Here is a 23,627-nt window from a genome sequence, read left to right on the forward strand (position 1 = left end):
TACACCTGTTATGTTAATAAATAAAAAAAAAAAACATTTACTGACCTGCAGAAGACCTCCTGTCCCAGCCTCCATCCGGCGCGCAGCTCCCACGATGCTCTGCAGCCAGCCAGCAACGTCCCCGACTTCCAAAACTAAAACTCCCACGCTGAGAGCAGGGCTACAATATCTGAATCATTTTTCCATAAGCCTATTCTCTTGATGGTGTCTTAGTCAACACACTTATACTAAGTTTGTGCAGCCTGATATATCCATTGTTTATAAATTCTCTTACCTTATTGAATTGATGGACAGAAATTCATTTTTTTTTTTTTTTTACAAAGTTTTCCTTCAATTTTCTTACATTAGTAAGAAAGAAGATGGATGGATATCCTGTTGATGTCACTGAAGAAAAACTAGAGGTGATGGAGGCTACCTGGGTGTGACAATGGATGGTACAACCTGAGTTGCATGCCTGACATAGTCCGCCAACCTTCTCTCAATGCATTGCAATGGTGGAAGTGGAAGATGTAAACCTGGCAGATTCCCAGTAGAATACCCAATATCTTTAGAAGGGAAGCAATAATTATTCCACAGGAACGAGTATGACACAAGGGGCTTGATTCACTAAACCGTGATAACTGATATCACATTTGCGATAGGTAGGTGCCCATAATACAGGTTAGCTAGGTGGGTGCCTCCAATACAGGTAGCCAGAATAGTTGCCCCCAGCATAGGTTAGATACGTAGATGCCCCCAGTATAGGTTAGTTAGGTAGGTGTCTCCAATATAGGTAGCCAGTATAGTTGCCAGATAGGTAGGTGCCCCCAGTATAGGTTAGAAAGGTAGGTGCCCCCTGTATAGGCTAGATAGGTAGGAGCCACCAGTATGAGTTAAATAGGTAGGTGCCCCCACTATATAGGTTAGATAGGTTGGTGCCCGCAACGTAGGTTAGATAGGTAGGTGCCTCCAGTATAGGTTAGATAGGTAGGTGCCCCCAGTATAGGTTAGATGGGTAGGTGCCCCCAGTATAAGTTGGATAGGTAGGTGCCCCCAGTATAGGCTAGATAGGTAGGTGCCCCCAGTATAGGCTAGATAGGTAGGTGCCCCAGTACAGGTTAGATAGGTAGGTGTCCCCAGTATAGGCTAGATAGGTAGGAGCCCCCAGTACAGGTTAGATAGGTAGGTGCCCCCATTATAGGTAAGATGGGTAGATGAAGCCAGTATAGGCTAAATAGGTAGGTGCCCCCAGTGTAGGCTAGATAGGTAGGTGCCCCCTGTACAGGTTAGATAGGTAGGTGCCCCCAGTATAAGTTAGATATGTAGGTGCACCCAGTATAGGCTAGATAGGTAGGAGCACCCAGTATAGGTTAGATAGGTAGGTACCCGCAATACAGGTTAGATAGATAGGTAGGTCCCCCCCATAATGCATAATGGAGGGGGGAGTTAGCCGCAGGGAGGGCAGCCCGACCTCTCCCTCCCTTCCTCTCCTGGCCCGCCCTCCGTGCTCCCCCTCCGCTGCAGAGTGAGCGCAGCAGGAAGCGCTGTATACAGCAACTCACCGGCCTGCATTCCAATCGACGATCACTTGCCATTGTTCTACTCCTCTGCCTAGACGCTTATACACACTCTGAGTGTGTATACTGCAGCTATGCAAAGGAGGAGACCAGCGGCAAGTGATCAGTGATTGGAACGCAGGGAGGTGAGCTTCTGACTGCATACAGCGCTTCCTGCTCCGCTCACTCTGCAGCGGAGGGGGAGCACGGAGGGCGGCCCGGGAGAGGAAGGGAGGGAGAGGTCGGGCCGCCCTCCCCACAGCTGCGGCTCCCCCTCCATCACGGCGCCGCCCCTCCCTCAGCACTCAGGGCGGCCGCAGGGCCCTAGAAATGGGCCTGAGTCTACTAACCCTTTCAGTAACTTTTTACCAAATAATTGTTTGTCCATATAAGTATAGGAGGCTATGGTTGGGTAATAGGAAGGAGTTAATGGTAAGGTGAAAAATGAAAATAATGCATTAGAAGGTGTTAATAATAAGGTGGAAAGGTTAAGGTTAGGTAGGGGGTTAGCATTAAAAGAAAAGTTTAAGTAAGAGGTTATGTATAGGTGTCAGTGTTTTTTGTTTTTTTTTGTTACAGACAAGCTGCCACCGAAAACAGTGTTGCTAAACAATTACCCCACACTGACCGCAGTCATCTATGCCAAATTTATACTTATGCCTCAGGGTATGCTGTCCCCTGGCAGCTACATGAGGATAAGGAAGGGTTCTTGATTATGCTGATTGGCTCCTGTTTATTGCCTGGATATTGAAAAAGGAGAGAATACGCTGATCAGACACTGACAGCTATGGGAGAAATGGCAGAGATTGGGCACTTTTTTTTCAACTTGACATCAGCCTGCTAGAAGTATTTGGTGGTGAAGACAAACACATGAGATCATCCGTTATCCCACTGTGAGTGGAGGCAAGGGCAGTAAAGTATTATAACTTCATTAAGGCCTGGAACCCACTGAAAACCGCAAACGCAAAACGCAACCGCTAGCGTTTTGTCTGAGCGGTTTGCAAGCGGATTCATGCGCGTTTTTGGTCGTGTTTTGCAACATTGTATTATTTTCCCCAGCGGGTGCCTAGCGTTTTGCGTTTTGCGTTTTTATCCTGATTGGTCCTGTGAATTATTTTTCATTTTGTTACAGTGTGCTGAACGGCAAAACGCTAGCAAAACCGCTCAGTTTAGGTTTTGCTGAGCGTTTCCGCTAGCGGTTCAATACTTTACATTGAAGCGCTAACGCTCCCAAAATGCTGCACGTCCTGCGTTTGCGTTTCTGAGAAACGCAAACGCTCCTGTGGAAGTTGCCCCATCCATTAACATTAGCCCAGCGTTTTGGCAAACTGCTAGCGTATCGCAGTGCTGCCAAAACGCTGCCAAAAGCGCTCCTGTGGGTTCCAGCCCTAAGGGTCAGAAGCTATATTGGCATAATTTGTATTATTTATCAGTACACAATGAGCCCGATCCAATTTACTTTTTCTCCAAAGTTTTCTCCTCGGTGATATTTGCACATCTTATCAATAAAATGCCTTTAAAGCCAAAAGCAAGCAAGAAAATACTCAGGATAATTTTGATAGTACTTTTTCACCTACTTTTTGGTACTTTTTCAGTTGCAGAGTATTGAAAAGTTATTTTAAACAGAAGATGAAAAAATGATTGTGCGCAGAAAATTGTAACCCAGACTACCTGAAAATAGTGGAATAGGAGAACTGTCATCTTGCAGCTGTGGAAACGGTTTCAATAAGTTTATTTTGCTACCCTTTGGTCTATTGTACCGTTACATATACTTGTAATATAAGGTGAAATACAATGACAATGGACAGCAACAAGCTGAAATAATCTTACCAATATACCAGACCAATAGGTCACACCAGTGTATACAACTTCCCTTCCATAATATCCATCCAAAATTGTTAGAACAATTCCAAGGCAAAGTATCAAAACTGCTGAAAAGACTTGTGTTGCCTGAACGAGAGAAGAAATTAAAGAAACAGCACAATTCACTAAAGAGGTTATTGTTCATACTTATAGAATATTAATGTTAGGCACATCTTACTTTAGCTGTGTTTGAGCATTATTTAGATCTTTAGGAAGTGTTGTTTTCTTGTTTTTTTATTTTACTTTTTAATCCTTTTTTTTAACTTTTCTTAATTGTTCGGATTGAGGCTACTTTCACAGTTGGACGTTGCAGTTTGATGCAACGTTAAAGTCGCAACGCAAACTAACAACGCAACGTCCCAAAACTGTCACAACGCAACTCTATGCCCTGTTATCGTCGCATACAGTAGGCATACAGGCAATGAAAAGTATTCTTTCAAGTCATTATTGAGCATGTGCAAACAGTCCAACGCAGTTAATAACGAGTATAACGCACAGCATGCAACACTTTCTAATAATGCTACACGTTACACACAAACGCAACGTGTGCACTGTGAATGTTGCACAGACTTAGTATTCCTGTGCGATAGTCCACGTTAAAACATTTTCTAACATGCGACTTTAACGTTGCACAGTGAAAGAGGCCTAAGGGCTGCCTCACACCAAGGGCTTGATTCACTAAACCGTGATAACTGATACAATGGTCGTGCCAGCGTTTTGCGCGCATTGTAATTCGCGTAACATTTGTTGCGCGCAATCGTGAATTTTCCGCACAGCAAATATGAATTTTCGCGTTAAAGTCATGATTGTGCGCGAAAACTGATACACACGTTATAACGCACGCAAAACACTAGTGCGACCATGATATCAATTATCACGGTTTAGTGAATCAAGCCCCAGGAGTTTTAACATTTCTGATCACTATAGCTTCCCGGTATGTTTTGAAAAACGCTCGGACAAAGAAATCCTATGGGCCATTTCACACCAACTTGCTGTAAAATCGCTCCAAAATCACTAACTTTTTTGGGTGTGAAATAGCCCTTAGGGCTAGTTCACACTGGGTGATTTTTCAGCGTTTTGCTGATCACTGGCGATCAGCAAAATGCTGCTAATGCAAATCAATGGTAGAGTTCACACTGTAGCGATCACCAGTGATTAGCAGTTTGCTGATGGTGCATGCAGCATTTTTGGAGCGATTTTGGAGCGACTGCATTTCAATGTTATAGAATCACAAAACGCAATCACTCCTAAATCACTTTCCTGTACCGGAAGTGGCTGCCGGCGGGGACAGGAGGATCGGAGGGGCACACGGCGAGGGCACCGGACAGCTGCAGGGGGCTGTTGGAAGCCCCAGGTGAGTAAAACTCATTTTTTTGTTTGACTTTAGGATCACTTTAATGGGCCACTGCAGCTTTAAGGTCTAGCTGCAGGGCCGCACAACTCAGCACACAAGTGATTCCCCTCCCCTTTCCTTTTCTCTGTTGGTGGGGTCTGATTGCCCCCCCAGATGTTTGTTTATTTTTTAATAAATATTTCTTTCTTTCTTTTTTAATATTTGTAACTATTTCTTTTTTTTATTTTCTCTTCCCCCCTCCCTCTCTTCCCCCGCCAGCCAATCAGTGCGATCAGTCAATCAGTGTGATCGGCTGTGATAGGCTTCAGCCTATCACAGCGGATCCCTTTTGTGCCTCTGGAGTGCGGCCTTAGATCGCAGCGCTGTACATAGTGAATAGGCGGCGATTTCGCCGTCTAACAGTCTCCTAGTGGCGATCGCCACAGGGAGGCTGAAGGCGGAGCTCCGCCTACTAAGCAGAGATGCGCGCGCATTAGCGTGCGCAATCTCCTGCAAAATGAGCCCCAAGGACTTTACACCGATCGGCGTCAGGCGGTCCTGGGGCTGCCGCCGAGGCCACGCCTAGCGGCAAGCAGTTAATGAAAAAAGAGGGTATTGTAACACTGTACACATTAACAAGCTGACACATCATTGCATTCCAGCGGTTCTGGAGGTGTGTTTAGCTTCTAAGGGTAACAATGGTTAATTTGCATATATTTAGCAGTGATGCCTTGGGAGACATCTCAAGCTCACTCCAATCTGAATTATCGCAAATTCTTTCTGTTTTAAGAAAGCAAACTTTTGTTTTTCTTAGCATTTTAGTAAGGGGGCTTTTAGGACCAGTGTAGTCCCTTAGGGCCCGTTCACACTTGCAATCGCAGAACGCCGGCGATTACCGCCGGCGTTTTGCGGGAGTGATTTTCCCGTGATTAGCGCGGAAAAAGCACTGGACACTGGGGCGGTTTTGGAGCGATCACGATTAGCGTGCTGTGCACTCTAATCACGATCGCGGAACGCTCGTCGCCGGCAAACCGCTGCATGCAGCGCGGTTGCGGTTATCGTGAGAACACTGCCACTCGCTACATTGTGTAGCGGTTCTTGCAGAACCGCTAGCGGTTTGCCGTGAGCGGGAATCGCGCGATTCCCGCTCAGGTGAGAACGGGCCCTTACACACTCCAATGAGTTCTGGGTCACCATGAGCTTGCTGGTCAGTCTGTACCTCTCGATGTTACAAGCCCTACTCCATAGAGCCAAATTAATCCATGACATGCCTTGATGAGGCTCAAACAATCCGAAACAGTCTGTATGCATGTTGGATTATTATGGCTCTGTACAAATTAACAAACTGACATATCATTGTATTCCAACGGTTCTGGAGGTGTGTTTAGCTTCTAAGGGTAACAATGGTTAATTTGCATACATTCAGCAGTGATGCACTGGGAGACATGTCAACCTCACTCCAACCTAAATTATCGCAAATTATTTCTGTTTTAAGAAAGCAAACTTTTGTTTTTCTTAACACATCATATAACAGGTAAAAAAAAAAAAAAAAAATTAAGGCCCTTGTCAGAATTTGCTTGCAATGGCTATCATTCATAAAGCATTTCCGCATGCGGAAATGCTTAAAACAGCTGACTTTACCGACCACTTAGCAAAGTGTTTATTCATAAAGGCTGTTTCAGCATGAAAAGCTGACATTCTGGAGCAGAGCAATAAATTACTGCCTTGTGCTGTGATTATGTTAATAAATGTCACCATAAATCAATTCATAAAGATTAGAGCAAGTGGTGTCAGCACAGAGATTACCACTCCCTTTGAAGTAGTGATAACCATGCAGAGAACAGCTTAGCTAATGAGACAGACCTCCCAAGCAGCAGCTGCAGAGAGAAAAGAGCAGACAAGGCATTCTACCAAGGCTGTGTTTTTTTAACCCCTTGGGTACCTGTTTTCAGATATATTTCACATCAGAAAGCCTGGCATGCATAACATTTTTTTGAAGTTCTTCTAAGCAGCCAATTAAATAGATTGTTTAGAAAGACTAAAATAGACAGATGCAGCGCAGATTCAGTGCAAACAGAGGCAGTTTTTATAAAATGCACACGTAAAGGGATGCGGGAGCTGCCTCTTCTATAGTAAGCTCTCTGGAGGAGAAAATGTATCAACTTGGCAGCTTCTCATGTTACACAAACATACCGCCAGCCTACCGCCTGCCTAGTCAGGGGAAAATACCGAACTTGTATTGCAACTGTGAACATTTTTAGGTACTTATCCGTTAGCCAGGCGCATCCGGCAGGTGGCGCTGTTGTTGCTAATTCCAATGATAATTACTTCACGTAACAAAACTGTGAATGTAAACGCCGCGGGTGGCGCTAATTGCATTCCTAGTTAAGATAACAATATGTATATTAAAAAAGTGATTTAATTTAATGAGAAATAAGCTGGCGGCAATGTAACAGATCAAGCCGCCGGCTTCGTGTCTCACTCTCCTCCCCCTTGCCCTCTCTCGTATAGAGCCCTGGGGGGGACATGCGTGTCCCCCCAGAGTCGTTCCTCGCGGCAGGGAATCCTGCCTGTTTTATTGCGACAAATGACTCTGGGGGGACACGAGTCCCCCCCCCACCCCACCCCAGGGCTGCCAGTGTTCTATACGAGAGAGGGCAAGGGGGAGGAGAGCGAGACACGAAGCAAGCCGGCGGCTTGATCTGTTACATTGCCGCCGGCTTATTTGTCACTTAATGAAGTCACTTTTTTAATATACATATTGTTATCTAAACTAGGAATGCAATTAGCACCACCTGCGGCGTTTACATTCACAGTTTTGTTACGTGAAGTAATTATCATTGGAATTAGCAACAACAGCGCCACGTGCCGGATGCGCCCGGCTAACGGATAAGTACCCATTTTTATGAATTAGCACACAGAGGTGTAAACTACCAAATGCGGTATTTTCCCCACACAGATTTTTTTTTACCACACTGCTTTTATGAATGATAGCCATTGTGTGTTTTTGCACATCTAATGTATGTCAATAGTATCACATTTTTGTGTTTTTCTGTTTTATTGTGCAATTACAGATTTTACTTGTGCAATTTGCATTGAGGCTTCTTTCACAGTGCAACGTTAAAGTCTCACGTTAGAAAATGTTTCAACACAGACTAACGCACAGCAATACTAAGTCTGTGCGACATTCACAGTGCACATGTTGCGTTTGTGTGTAACGTGTAGCATTATTAGAAAGTGCTGCATGCTGTGCGTTATACGCGTTATTAGCTGCATTGGACTGTTTGCACATGCTCAGTAATGACTTGGAAACACTTTTCATTGCCTGTATGCTCTACTGTATGTGACCGTAACGGGGCATTAAGTTGCGTTGCGACTTTTTTGGGGCATTGCGTTGTAATTTGCGTTGCAACTTTAACGTTGCATCAAATCGCAACGTCCTACTGTGAAAGAGGCCTTAAAGGGGAACTGAAGTAAGAAGTATACGGAGGCTGCCATATTTATTTCCTTTTAATCAATACCAGTTGCCAGGCAGCCCTGCTGGTCTATTTCTCTGCAGTAGTATCTGAATAACACCAGAAATAAGCATGCAGCTAGTCTTGTCAGATCTGACTGTAAAGTCTGAAATACCTGATCTGCTGCATGCTTGTTCAAGGGCTATGGCTAATAGTATTAGAGGCAGAGGATCAGCAGGGCTGCCAGGCAACTGGTATTGCTTAAGAGGAAATAAACATGGTAGCCTCCATAGGACCAAAGCGTGAGTGACACCGAAGGGAGGATGTCACTGACTGATCTGTGAACTATCTCTTAACTGAGGAGATAGCTCTCGAGGTCGGGCAAGCCAGGTCGGCAACACACGGACAGACAAAGTACAGAGACAGGAGACTGATTCGGAATCCTAAAGCAAGCAGGGTTTGGCAACAGAATATCAGATATAGCGAAGTACCAAATCAGCGATCAGAAGAGTGGTCAGGAAAGCAGAAGGTCATAACAAATAATCAACAATGCCTATTCTGAGGTGTGAGCTCCGTGATCATCAACACCCTGGAACTGGTCTGAAGTATAACAGGATGGTAAAGCTAATTCCTAGTCTTGGGTGTGAGCTCCGTAGTCATCAACACCCTGGAACTAGTCTGAAGAATAACACAGATAATATACAGTATTCCTAGTCTGGGGTGTGAGGTCTGTGATCATCAACACCCTGGAACTGGTCTAGAGAATAACACAGGTGATATACAGAATTCCTAGTCTGGGGTGTGAGGTGCTTGGTCATCAACACCCTGGGACTGGTCTAGAGAATTACACAGATGATATACAGAATTCCTAGTCTGGGGTGTGAGGTCCTTGGTCATCAACACCCTGGAACTGGTCTAGAGAATAACACAGATTCTGACAAAAAGGTCTGAGTGCTTCCACGTAGTGATCGCAACGGCAGACACCAGAGGAATTACCAGCACCCAGTATATATACTATAGCGCTCTCCAGCGCCTCCCCTAAGTGCTGGACCAATGGGAACTGGTTGAATTGTCAGCTGACCGGCTTGGTCAGCTGACTCTCTTCTGGCTGTCATAAAAGCTCTGCCTCTCAGGGCACGCGCGCGTCCTTCTGAACCTGTGTGGACTATCAGTCCCAGCCACACCAGACATGTGTTGTATACCACCCGCTGTGCTGGACACGGAACCAGCCGTACCGCTATCAGAGCATGCGGCGGTTTCTCCGCGTTCAGCCATACTGACAGATGTAGGCTTATGCGTGCAATCGGACGCGGAATCCGACGCCTTGTTCTCAGGACATGCGGCGGTTTCTCCGCGTTCAGTCATACTAGCAGATGTAGGCCCATGCGCGCAAACTGCCGCGTTAGACACGGAATCAGCCGCCTGGCTCTGAGCACCCGCGGCGGCTTTTCCGCGTTTTCTCACAGACGGCTTTTACTGACTTGGAACAGCACAAGAAATTTTAAAGCAACTATATGCAAGATCACAATTCACAGTTTGTCCAAAGAGCTTACTGAGAGTTGAAGATGTTCCTGACCACAAAATACCTCTTCGATCTGTTGCTACCGCTCAGTCCACAGGGAGCGGCCAAGAGTTTCTGAGGTGTATGTGCAAGACTAAGTGCCAAAGTATGAAATGCCTTTGTGTAGAGAAGAAAATTAAGTGCAATTCCAAATTGCCATTCTAGCCTTCCTTGTTGCAACAAGTACCGGTAAATAAATAATGGCAGTTATGCTTTTGTTCTTCCAGAAAGAAGGTACTGTTACGTACTTCATTATAATTTTGTTTTTGTTTATTTTGAAGCGCATTCTATTGTAGTTTCCTATTTCATTCTCGTATTTCATTCTCGCAAACATGTTATTTTGAAATGTTCTTTCGTTCTCAGGCATTTCATTTGGAAATAAATAATGGAAATTCATTCTCGCAAACATCTTTGGTTTTTTTAAATGTTCTTTCAGTCTCAGGCATTTAGTTGGGGGAGAACTACCTCTCCGATATCCCATTTCACACTTTGCCAAATGCCTAGGTATAGAATGCCTAGGAAATGTATGTAACAACACAGCTATTTCATGTGCTGTCAGCATATCACAGGAATTCTTCGTACAGTTTGGGGTCGAGACTAAATCCCTCTGACTAATTTAGGTCTGAGAGTCTGCTGCAATAGAGGGAGGAGAGACAATGTGTGGTGCATGATGGAGAAGCGTGTAGGGGTTAGGAGAATAATATGGGTTCCAGGGTTGGATGGGTGTCTTTGACGCTAGAGAAGATCTGGCATGACCGGGTGTCATCTAGCAATTGTAACAAGCTTTAGATAGTCTCATTATTGTTTTCATCAAGGTGTAACTAGCGTCAAAACTAAGAATGTGGACTATAGTTACAGCGTTTTTCATTGCAAATGTATTGTTTTAATTATGTGGTACTTTAAGGCCTCTTTCAGATGACCAGCTAAATGGTGTGGTAAATGCTCCATTTAGCTGCTCGATTGCCGGTGTCAAGCACCCTCTGGTTGCAAACTAATGCAACCAAATGGGAGCATTTGTAACCACAAGCATGTCAGCAGTTCACACGCTGACATGATAAAAAAAACTGTCATGACCAGAGCTCGCTGGGATGCACATGCAGTGATCACCTCAAGTGCTGGATCATTGCAGTCAGCTGCAAGCGCCGTGCACATAAACAGGAAGGGCTGACAAGCGGTTAAGTACACTGCTGTAAGCCATTTATTTGAAAGAGCCCTAAAGAATATCTGACCCTAGACAAACCTACCTAAGGTTAGCACATTCACCAATTTCTGCAAGTAAGAAAATCCTGACACAAACCCACATATGCAAACGTGTTATTGAATTGCCATCCCTACTTCTAATAGTATCACACAAGTGGCGACAGGATGACAGAGCAGAGAAGAGGGGCTCAGGAATGATCGTGTGTAGCCAGACCAAGGAGGCAGCTGAGCTCCACAATTAACTTCTGCATTAGTTTGCTATCACTGCAGCTTTACTACACCTGTATCAAAAGGAGGGAAAAATTTTATAGCAAAAAACAAACTAACAAAACAAAACACGCTTTTGTTGGAGTATGTCACCACCACCATTCATTTTAGGTGCTCTACATGTTCAGATACAACTCCTGCCTCCTGTGCTCAGAAAGGTGAAGAAACATAAAATATAAAATGTCAGAACAGTTCAATCTACATATATTTTTATCAGTTATATTGCTATTTAAGGACTGACTTACCCCAAGAGCTGCAGGCTCTCCTTGATGGAACTTCTGAAGTGGCTTGGCAAGATCACTTGTTACATTTTGCATCAGTCGTTCATCAGGTAACCCAAACTGAATAACTTGTGTGTTTGCTTCAGGAATGTTATCAGTGTTTCTTAGGTCTGCCTTAGCTGTTGACATGATTGTAGCTGATGCAAAAAACAAATACACAAAGTGGAGCAGCTCAATTAACTTATTTCTCGTTATTAGGCCCAGCCTTAAAGGACTTACGAGGCCTGTTTGCGCCCAAAAAAATAAAAAAGTGAGATACCTGTGTAAGTTTGTGAGGCACGGAGGACGCCGTCCGCGCCCTCCGTGCCGTTCCGCCGGGTCCCCGCCGCTCAGTATCCCCCTGAACGTCCCCCGACCGCACGGCCCGGGTCGGGCTCTTCAGCCTCCACAAAGATTGCCGTGGGTTTCCTGTAGCGTGGATCGAGGGGTTGGTCTTAGAGCTGCGCAGCCGCACTCGTGGCTATGCGGACTGCGCAGCCGCGGCCAGCTCCGGCGGCCATCTTTGTGGAGGCTGAAGATCCCGACCCGGGCCGTGCGGTCGGGGGACGTTCGGGGGGATACTGAGCAGCGGGGACCCGGCGGAACGGCACGGAGGGCGCGGACGGCGTCCTCCGTGCCTCACAAACTTACACAGGTATCTAATTTTTTTTTATTTTTTTGGGCGCAAACAGGCCTCGTAAGTCCTTTAAATGTAAAATAAAAGAAGTACATATGCCTAAAACAGGAAACGAGACTGAGCTTAAGTTAGTGTTTTCTGTGCTTTTGTAAAGGCAGGCTGTAGAATCTGGTGGACCAGTCTGTGTATAAATGGCTGCTCTGCATTGAGTGATCAGCTCACCACCAGATAGGGTTGCCACCCAGCCGGTATCTGGCCGGCCCAGCCGTTAATTCTGCTACAAAGCCGGCACCGGAATTTTTTTTTCTACCGGCAAGTAATTTGCCGGTAAAAGGCTAAACTGACTCCTGCCCTCCTTACTGCGCAGTGGCCGGGCTACGCATTGTACCAGGCTGCTCCGCCTCCGCCCCTTCTCCCTGTCACCTGGCTGTGAAGATTCGACCACGCTGAAGCTCCGCCTCCAAGCAAGTTTTGAATTGAGCGTGTTCTTGCTGGGGCTGATGGGGAGCAGAAGCTGCCGCCAAGAATTCAAGGAGAGGGCTGCGGGACCTGGCACTTCATCGCACTGAAGAGGAGTGATGGAGCAGAACAGCAAACTGAGGAAAGGGAGAAGAAAGCCAGAGCCAGCAGCAGCGTGATGAAGAATGCATGTCGGGGAGGAGCAGGTCCGATACGCTGTCTGGCTTGTTTACTTTTTGTGTCTCTCCCCTCCTCCCCTCCTGAATGTTGTGTGTGGTGTGGGCAGAATAGGTGTGTATGTGTCTGTGTGTACAGTGTGTGTGTGTACAGTGTGAGTGTGTGTGTACAGTGTGTGTGTGTGTGTGTGTGTGTGTGTGTGTGTGTGTGTGTGTGTGTGTGTGTGTGTGTGTGTGTGTGTGTGTGTGTGTGTGTGTGTGTGTGTGTGTGTACAGTGTGTACAGTGTGTACAGTGTGTACAGTGTGTACAGTGTGTGTGTACAATGTATACAGTGTGTATGTGTGTACAGTGTGTGTGTGTACAGTGTGTGTGTGTACAGTGTGTACAGTGTGTGTGTACAGTGTGTGTGTGTGTAAAGTGTATGTGTACAGTGTGTGTGTACAGTGTGTGTGTACAGTATGTATTGTGTGTACAGTGTGTGTGTGTGTGTGTGTGTGTGTGTGTGTGTGTGTGTGTGTGTGTGTGTGTGTGTGTGTGTGTGTGTGTGTGTACAGTGTGTGTGTGTGTACAGTGTGTACAGTGTGTACAGTGTGTGTGTACAGTGTGTACAGTGTGTGTGTGTGTGTACAGTGTATGTGTGCAGTGTGTGTGTGTGTACAGTGTGTGTGTACAGTATGTATTGTGTGTACAGTGTGTGTGTGTACAGTGTGTGTGTGTGTGTGTGTGTGTGTGTGTGTGTGTGTGTGTGTGTAGGTGTGTGGTGTGGGCAGAAAAGGGTGAAGACAGAAATCTGTGTGTCTGTGTGCGTTCGTGCGTGTGTGTTTTTGAGTGGTGTATGTTCGTGTTCTAAATTGGGGTAGTGTTTTTGTGTCTCTCTGTTTGTGCCGTGTCCTGTGTGTGTCTGTGCCACATCCTCTGCGTGTGTATCTCTCTGTGCCCCTTCCTCTGTGTGTGCGCCTCTCTCTGTCGCCCGTCCTCTGTCCATCTCTCTGTGTGCCCATTCATGTGGCACTGACATTGTCGGCAGCACTTTATAGAGTATATAGTCATGTCACTGACTGTCCCCAGAGGAGCTCACACTCTAATCCTACCATAGTCATAGTCTAATGTCCTACCATATTATTATTATGTATTTATATAGCACTGACATCTCCTGCAGCACATTACAGAGTACATAGTCATGTCACTGACTGTCCTCAGAGGAGCTCACACAGTGGCGTAGCTAAGGAGCTGTGGGCCCCGATGCAAGTTTTACAATGGGGCCCCCCAAGCACTCTATACATAACAATTGATACGGCGCACCAAAACCTGCCAATGGCAACCACAGTTTCAGACGTGCAAGAAGTGAATGGGGATCAGTTTATTTATGATTACTACTATTCAAAGTATCTATAGAAGTGATTATTATGATCACAGGACCAATAGAGAGCTAATACTGTAGTTGAGGGTGGGCCCTTCGGGGCCCCTCTGGCCCAAGGGCCCCGATGCGGTCGCTACCGCTGCACCCCCTATTGCTACGCCCCTGAGCTCACACTTTAATTCTACCATAGTCATAGTCTAAAGTCCTACCATATTATTATTATGTATTTATACAGCACTGGCATCTTCTGCAGCACATTACAGAGTACATAGTCATGTCAGGGTCTGTCCTCAGAGGAGCTCACAATCTAATCCTGCCATAGTCCTAGTCTAATGTCCTAACATTATTATATGTATTTATATAGTACTGACCTCTTCTGCAGCACTTTACAGAGTACACGTCATGTCACTGACTGTCCTCAGAGGAGCTCACACTCTAATCCTACCATAGTCATAGCCTAATGTCCGACCATATTATTATTATGTATTTATATAGCCCTGACATCTTCTGCAGCACATTACAGAGTACATAGTCATGTCACTGACTGTCCACAGAGGAGCTCACACTCTAATCCTACCATAGTCATAGCCTAATGTCCGACCATATTATTATGTACTTATATAGCACTGACATCTTCTGCAGCACTTTATAGAGTACATAGTCATGTCGCTGATTGTTCACAGAGGAGCTCACAATCTAACCCTACCATAGTCATAGTCTAATGTCCTACCATATTATTATTATTGTGTATTTATATAGCACTGACATCTTCTGCAGCACATTGCAGAGAACATAGTCACATCGCTGACTGTCCACAGAGGAGCTCACACTCTAATCCTACCATAGTCTAATGTCCTACCATATTATTATTATGCATTTATATAGCAATGACATCTTCTGCAGCACGTTACAGAGTACATAGTCATGTCGCTGACTGTCCACAGAGGAGCTCACAATCTAATCCTACCATAGTGTAATGTCCTACCATATTATTATTATTATGTATTTATCAGGGCTGTGGAGTCGGAGTCGTGGAGTCGGAGTCGTGGAGTCGGGCAATTTTGGGTGCCCGGAGTCGGAGTCGGGAAAAAATGCACCGACTCCGACTCCGACTCCTAATGAATTTGTAACTGTAATTAAAATAGAAAATATGATAAAATGTTCTATTTCTCAGATAATAGTCATTAAAAATAATGTATATATACAGTATATATACAGTAATAGCTATGCTTAGTCCACAAAAATGAAATAAACCAATCAAAATTAGTTACTTGTGCTGCTTCAATAAAGCAGTCCCCGTATTTTTAAGGTCAGATATACATATCTGATTGTGACTGTATATATGATGTGTACACAGGAATCTCTTATATATACTAAATAACATCTATGCTGTAAGAATAAAGCCTGATGTGTAGCTGTGTCACTAATAGAGATGGTCAATGAGATGGAAATAATTCTGCATTGATGCTGATTTATGCAAATGTACGCACTCCCTTTGCTGATGAAATCAAATAATTTGATATGTTGTTAAAATTTGGTTTGGTGACTACAAATTAAAGGGTAACTGAGACGGATGAAAAGTAAAGTTTTATACATACCTGGGGCTTCCTCCAGCCCCCTTCAGGCTAATCAGTGCCTCGCTGTCCTCCACCACCCGGATCTTCTGCTATGAGTCCTGGTAATTCAGCCAGTCAGCGCTGTCTGGCCGCATGCCGCTCCCACAGCCAGGAACATTCTGCACCTGCGCAATAGTGCTGCACAGGTGTAGTATGCTCCTGGCGGCGGAGTGTGTGCATGCGCACTACGCCTGACTGGCTCAAGTACCTGGACTCATAGCAAAAGATCCAGGTGGTGGAGGAGGACAACGAGGGACTGATTATCCTGAAGGCGGCTGGAGGAAGCCCCAGGTATGTATAAAACTTTAATTTCATCTGTCTCAGGTTTACTTTGTTACACAGTAGTACTATACTCTACATATGCACTCCCCACAGAGCTACAGGGTATCCACTGAGAATGCTGTGCACATTGAACACAGAGGTGTTGTCTGTTTACAATCTCCTCATTCCCCTGCAGAGTACCTGCACATCATTCTTACATGTACCCACACTTACATTGCCTAGGGCCTGATAGATGTTCTTTGTTCCGGTTTGTACCTTTTACAAGTACTCTTACCAAGGACTAGTTTTAGTCTAAAGGGAATAAATATAGTAGTCTACATATCCTTCTCACTTCAGTTGTCTTGTAAAATTCCTAAGCGTTGGCAGTTAAGAGACGAATTTCATGTTACATATTTTTAATCAACAAAATTGTAATATGCAAATTAGAGGAGTCGGAGTCGGTGGAATCCTAAACTGAGGAGTCGGAGTCGGTGGATTTTTGGACCGACTCCACAGCCCTGGTATTTATATAGCACTGACATCTTCTGCAGCACATTAGAGTACATAGTTATGTCACTGACTGTCCTCAGAGGAGACCACAATTTAATCTGTATTATAGTGTACCATAAGTCCTAGACTTTTTTTTCCCACTGCATCTTGTTACTTAGCTTCCACTGCACCCTAGCACCTACTGCATGTCTGTCACCCACTACTTGTTAGCATCTTCTCATGCTGGATCCACACCATACCATTTTTTGGCAGATTTACCTGCCAGATCGATTATTTACAGCATGTCCGATCTGAGCATCAATCAATTTTTTTGAGCAATTTTCTGATCGATTTCTTTTCGTTTCTATGGAAATCTATCAGAAAATGGCTCAAAAAAAAAAATCGATCCTCAGATCGGACATGCTGGAAATAATCGATCTGGCAGGTAAATCTGCCAAAAAATTGAGAATGAGAAGATGCTAACAAGTAGTGGGTGACAGACATGCATGGTGTGAATCCAGCATTACTACTGTCACTTGTCTCCTGCTGCCTGCCTATCACTACTTGTTTACCACTAAAATATGTTAATTAATATCTACCTTTAACAAGAATCTACTGATCACCACAAGCCTCTCATGTGAATCGACCAATCACTACCAACCTGCCACTAGCATCGTCCGATCACTACCAGCCTGCCACTAGAATAGTTAATTAATTAAGGTAATCAAGACGGCCGGGTAAGTTTACCTTTCTGAATTTGATTTGCCCCATCCAAAGAAGTGATATAGCCCCTGCGAAAGCTTATACTCTGTGCCTGTACTGATAGTAAACTCACTGAAGTGTTGCCTGATCTTTGCTCCCTCCAGTATGTACAGTGTAAGCGGTTACTCTGTGCATGTACTGATAGTAAACTAGCTGCAGTGTGTGCTGATCTCTGCTACTCCCAGTATGTACAGTATAAGCTGTTACTCTGTGCATGTACTTATAGTAAACTAGCTGCAGTGTGTTCTAACCTCTGCTACTTCCAGTATGTACAGTATAAGCTATTACTCTGTGTCTGTACTGAGAGTAAACTAGCTGCAGTGTGTGCTGATCTCTGCTGCCTCCAGTATGTACAGTATAAGCTGTTACTCTGTGTCTGTACTGATAGTAAACTAGCTGCAGTGTGTGCTGATCTCTGCTGCCTCCAGTATGTACAGTATAAGCTGTTACTCTGTGCCTGTACTGATAGTAAACTAGCTGCAGTGTGTGCTGATCTCTGCTACCTCCAGTATGTACAGTATAAACTGTTACTCTGTGCCTGTACTGATAGTAAACTAACTGCAATGTGTGCTGATCTCTGCTGCCTCCAGTATGTACAGTATAAGCTGTTACTCTGTGCCTGTACTGATAGTAAACTAGCTGCAGCGTGTGCTGATCTCTGCTACCTCCAGTATGTACAGTATAATCTGTTACTCTGTGCATGTACTGATTGTAAACCAGCAGTATTGTATGTACAGCATTAGCTGTAAAGCCTGATTCACACATACAATTTTGATTAGCCAATTTTACTACTTCTAGGTATTATGAGAGCTCAGCTCTGTTCATAGTACTGTATATAAAGTCTGTTGGCTCTCATATTACATGGGGGTGGTAAAATTGGTCAGTGATTGACCAATCAAAATTGAATGTGTATGCATCTTTACTCTACGCCTATACTGATAGTAAACTATCTAATTAAAGGATAGGGGCTCCATCCAACATTTTGCTGGGCAGGCCCTTCATCTTTAGGTTACACGCTGCTAAGTTCATGTACATTTGGCCACGCCCACTCTCTGAATTACCACACCCATTTTTCCCGCTGGTTCTCCCTGCCTGGTGCCCGGATCTCCTCGGATCCTAGCAACGCCCCTGCCTTTCACCCCTCTTCTAAGATTGGCATCAATTCCAGCCAATCACCAGCGAGTGTTGCCACGCCCCCTGGCTGTGTTATTCACTTGCACAGGCTGGGGTAGGAGGAGGAGTCGGCAGCTGACAGTTTGCTGCCTTTGTGAGCTGCACATGTGCCCGGTCTCTGTGCTGGCTGGCTCCACTGTACGCAACAATAATTGCTGGCTGTACAATACATAGGACCTTTTAATTTCTCTTCACCGGCTGGGAGTCCCATCTAAGGGATACCATGAATAGGTCTCTATATTTTAATGTTATGCCTATTATCAACCATAATCTGTTGTAATCATGCCCTCTTCTTACTGTTCTTGTTCAATTTTGGCAGTCATCTTGTGCAATCTTGGGGAAAAAAGGGGCGTAACAGACCACACCCACTTTTAGGCCACACCCCCACCGGCCACACCCCCAAGCCGGTATTTTTTGACCCAAAAGGTGGCAACTCTACCACCAGACAGAGGAAGATGGATCCAGCTACTCCCCCTAATGGCATGTGTTCCATGATCCATGTTCTGGCCAGTGGGTAGTGTTGGGCGAACAGTGTTCGCCACTGTTCGGGTTCTGCAGAACATCACCCTGTGCGGGCCCTGTTCGCCCGAATACTGGCCCCCTATGGGGTCGCAGGCATAAGGGGGGAGCATGCCCCGATCGCGGGGGGGGTCGGAAATTCCCCCCACCCCCTCCGCTAGCGCTCCCCCCTCTGCCCGCTTCCCCATTCAAAAGTTAGGAAGTGAAACTGTACCTGTGCGGCCGGTAGTGGGTGACTGGCAGTGGGCGGCACTATGGAGAGACTGAGGAGGAGGGAGGCCGGGCAGTGGGCGGATCAGCAGTAGTACGGTACTACTGCTGAACCGCCCGCTGCCCGGCCTCCCTCAACGCGTCACTCTCCGGACTCCTCCTCCTCCTCAGTCACTCCATAGTGCCGCCCACTGCCAGCCACCCACTACCGGCCGCACAGGTACAGTTTCACTTCCTAACTTTTGAATGGGGAAGCGGGCAGAGGGGGGAGCGCTAGCGGAGGGGGTGGGGGGAATTTCCGACCCCCCCCCCGCGATCGGGGCATGCTCCCCCCTTATGCCTGCGACCCCATAGGGCCCCCAAAAGCGGGATGTTCGGGGAGTTCGGGGTTCGGCCCGAACATGCCGAACATTGCGGCCATGTTCGGCGAACTTTCCCGAACCCGAACATCCAGGTGTTCGCCCAACACTACCAGTGGGTACACACAATGTCACATGACCTGCGCAAACGGGAAGTCAAATGATTGCATTACTATGCGTGGAATCGTTGGGGATATTACAGATCCAATCCACTGTGACGATGATTATCGCATTCATGTGATTGTGCTCCTGTACTCACATCGTGAGATTGTGGAAACGCTCACTCGTCGCTAAAAAAAAATGCCGGTCATCAGAAAAATCATCAGGAAGATAGCGTAGTGGGTACGGGCGTTTATTGTGTTAAGCACTGTTCTTCTGTCACACATCAGGATAATAAACTGCTCTTTGAAGGCCACAAGGATATTTAGAAAGTGCAAGCAAATAGGCAGTACTGTACTACTGTATACCAGATCACATCTGACCTGCTTCTTCTAGGAATGAAAACAAATATTGTTCTTAAAAATCTTATTTGTTGTAATTATAGTAAAACAGCGGCCAAAATTTTAAATCACCCCATCAAGAGAAACAGTAATACTTCCTCTCACTATACTTTCTATTCTATTCCGATCTGTTAGAACTCTTCCCTGTTGGACAAGCACAGCAACCTGCACTGAGACCCTGCAGGGATCTTTTCTGTAGCCTCTGCTTCTGTCCAGTGATTCAGAGAATCTTATTGGCCTCCACATGTGATCTACTCTAAACAGATTTAGATAAATTCAACATAAAACAGTGCTGTGGCCATATTTTCACGGGATGAAGGAGGGAAAGAGATCCTTTACCTGTCCCAGTGATTCTGGCTTTTTATTAATCTTTCCAAGCTGTTGCTATTATATAATCCACTTGGTTTTTACACAAATATATGTATATATATATATATATATATATATATATATATATATATATATATATATATATATATATATATATTCAAGCTGCTTGATAAAGAACTGCTTTAGTTTTATCCAGTGCAATCACTGGTTGTTGGAAGCTGCAATGAATAAGGTTAGTAGCCGCTGCCTTGCGTCTAAGCAGCAGCAGCAACCAAAGTTTGTGACTTGGCCCTACCCCTCAGTGCTAGCATTATTAGTTCCAGTGACAGTATGAATGTACTGTGTGGTGCAGTGATGCTGAGCTATACCTCTTCACTGTATGACCCCTGACCAATATAAAAGACAGGAACAGCAGCTACCCCACCATTATTGCTTTGTGACAGATTGCTTTGAAAAAAAGTTACTTTCTAATTTCTTTCTAATCTCTCTTTTTTCGATTTCCTGTATAACAAGATTCACTTATTTCATCTAAATAACAGTTACCAAGCAGAATGATCTGGGCTCTGTAGCAGTGAGGTAGTACCTGTTCAAAGTAGCGTTCTTAGTTCAGTTACGTCTGGCTTCCTGTGCTTTCTGGGAGAATCAAGAAGCTGTTTACAGGAATTTCCAGTGACGTTACACTCAGGGTGGAGCTTACTGCTAGAGCTTTAGTGGTCTGGCTGTCACACAACTTACTTCTTTTCTGATTGTCAGGATCTGTGAACAGTATTCTTCAGTTAAACTCTGGGATATGCAAAATAAAAATACAGTATCCCTCTAGGTATAAAGCTGGCCACACACCATACATTTTTTTAAAATATCTGTTCAATTTAAGAATTGCAATTCATTTTTCTGACTGATTGTAACATTTCAAAAATATGACCAATGTACCACACACATATGTTCAATTTTTCCCCACTTATGATAAAAATATCTGGCATTCCGGATCGATAAAAATCGAAGAAAACGGGAAATCCGATCGGATTTTTCAGTCAAATGAAAAAAAAGGCTTTAAATTTTTACGCATTTTTATCGAATTGCCATAAAATCGGATCATTTTGTTGCATCGTGTGTAGCCACCTTAACAGTGATTGCTATTACTAGAATCCATAGAAGATAGTTCCAGTGCGATCAATTAAACCAAACTTGTTCTGAAAAATCACCAGATTGCTCTTTGAATACACGTTTTCTTTTGAAGGTTTAAAAAAATGGTGTTTCAGACATGAAAAACACAACATATAATATTAGGCATAGATCACTAGGGATCTTTTCCACTAGCAAGCGTGATCGTAGGCACAATCGTGGTGTGTTTGCAATCACGCAAGCTGTTTTTTCCACTACTTCTAGCCGTCGGAAACAAAATGTGATCACCCCAGGAATTGTGCAGGCCAGCAATTACGCGCAGGCAAAAGTAGAAATGCATTAATCGAAAATTAGCACCGCGATTTACATGTAAATCACGATGCTCTTGCGATGGGTAAAATGGCTGTGATGCGCTTTTTTAAGCAGATCACAGCTAGTGGAAAAAAGCCCTAACAACCTCTTGCGCAGTCTACCAAAGAACAGACTAGCACCCCTCCAATCCACCATAAACTCAGCTGCAAACCTCAATTACTTCCTTTACTGACCCCTGAAATCCCCCCTTGCTATTTCCTGCCATTCCTTCCCTAATTTTTAGTATCAGTATTAGTCTGCTCCCATCGCCCCTTTCCCCACTGCCCTCTATTGCTCATGGGGCTACAGGGAAACCCATGGAGGTGGTTAGCAAGTGCTGAGACAGCAGGGACATATCTGGGTATTATAGCGCCTATGGCAAACCCTGAAATTGCACTTGTAGTGCTCCTAGATACCGGAATTAAGCTGCTAGGTTATCCAAATATCAGAGCTTAATATGCCCCAGATACATACATTGAAAAGCCATGGTGCCCTAGACCTTAGAATGATGTAGCCTCACAATTTAATAAATAAATAGTCAAATGCTTCCAGATAAAAGAATAAAGTAATCACTGTGATAGATTGCGGAGAAGCCGCCGCGCAGTCTGGCGGCAAGGCGGCTGATTCCGCATCCAGCGCGGCGGTTTGCACGCGGCGGCATGCGTCTGAGGTGGCTGGGCCTGTTAGTGCACACAGACTGAGGAATACGCGCGCGGGCGCTGAGAGGCAGAACTTTTATGACAAACAAGGAGGGATCAGCTGACCCGGTGGGTCAGCTGATCGCAGTACAGATGCTCATTGGTTGATCAGCGGTGGGTGGCGCCGGAGAGCGCCGCTCTATATATAGTTATTGCTGGTCAGTCTCAAGTTGTCTGCCGTTGCGAACACTTACGTGAAAGCACTCAGACCATAGTCAGATCCCACAGTGTGTTAGAACCAGGAGGACCTGGGAATTTACACTGAGCCAGATTACTTCTGTGTTACTATTGTGTTATACTTCAGACTAGTTCCAGGGTGTTGAGACCACGGACCTCACACCCAAGACTAGGGATTCTGTGTCATCATTGTGTTATACTTCAGACTAGTTCCAGGGTGCTGAGACCACGGACCTCACACCCAAGACTAGGGATTCTGTGTCATCATTTTGTTATACTTTAGACTAGTTCCAGGGTGTTGAGACCACGGACCTCACACCTAAGACTAGGGATAGTGTTATCATCATATTATACTTCAGACTAGTTCCAGGGTGTTGAGACCACGGACCTCACACCCAAGACCAGGCATTGTTTGATATCTGTTATGACCTATTGCATTCCTGACTATCCCTCTTCTTTCTGATTCGGTACCTACACATATCTGATTAGCTGTTGCCAACCCTGCCTGTCTCTGGTTACCGAATCAGCCTTCTGTCTCTGTACCTTGTCTGCCCGTGTGTTGCCGACCTGGCCTGTCCGACCTTGAGAGCTATCCCTCTCAGTTGAGAGATTAGTGTCCAGACCTGCTTGTGACGTCCGTCTTCTAGGGGTCACTTATTCACAGGGCCTTCCTGCTTTTCAGCCTGGGGCCCCCGCCCCTTGGATGTCTCAGGCTGCTGCAAGGGCCTTGTACTTCCCTTATGGAGGTATTTCCTATACTGCTAAGGACCACCTGCTCCTCAGGTGGTCCCACTCAGTTATTACTGTTGCACCAAACACTCACACTATATAGGTGTCCAGAGGTTAGTTATACTTGTATTATTGGTGATTCTGCAGATCATCAATAATCAGGTATATATCTGTATTCTTGGTGATACTGCAGATCACCAATAATCAGATTCTCTCTGTGTGC

The 23,627-nt window shown here is 45.1% G+C and overlaps 1 protein-coding gene across 3 annotated transcripts in view; it reads right to left on the minus strand.

The window, feature by feature from the left end:
* The window catches only part of LOC137521330 (membrane-spanning 4-domains subfamily A member 4A-like), a 92,050-nt gene extending 71,038 nt beyond the window's left edge, over positions 1–21,012 (minus strand). For 2 of the 3 annotated variants that reach the window (XM_068240451.1, XM_068240449.1), the window contains exons 1-3: positions 20,911–21,012; positions 11,460–11,632; positions 3,366–3,485 (exon numbers count right to left, since the gene is read on the minus strand). In XM_068240451.1, the coding sequence (XP_068096552.1) occupies positions 3,366–3,485; positions 11,460–11,624 (285 nt within the window). In that variant the 5' untranslated portion in view covers positions 11,625–11,632; positions 20,911–21,012. The remainder of the gene's footprint in view (positions 1–3,365; positions 3,486–11,459; positions 11,633–20,910) is intronic. The other variant, XM_068240450.1, reaches the window with a different exon arrangement.
* Between the last annotated feature and the right edge of the window lie 2,615 nt (positions 21,013–23,627).

The sequence above is a fragment of the Hyperolius riggenbachi genome, chromosome 6 (genome assembly GCF_040937935.1).
Source record: "Hyperolius riggenbachi isolate aHypRig1 chromosome 6, aHypRig1.pri, whole genome shotgun sequence".
Classification (NCBI taxonomy): Eukaryota; Metazoa; Chordata; class Amphibia; order Anura; family Hyperoliidae; genus Hyperolius; species Hyperolius riggenbachi.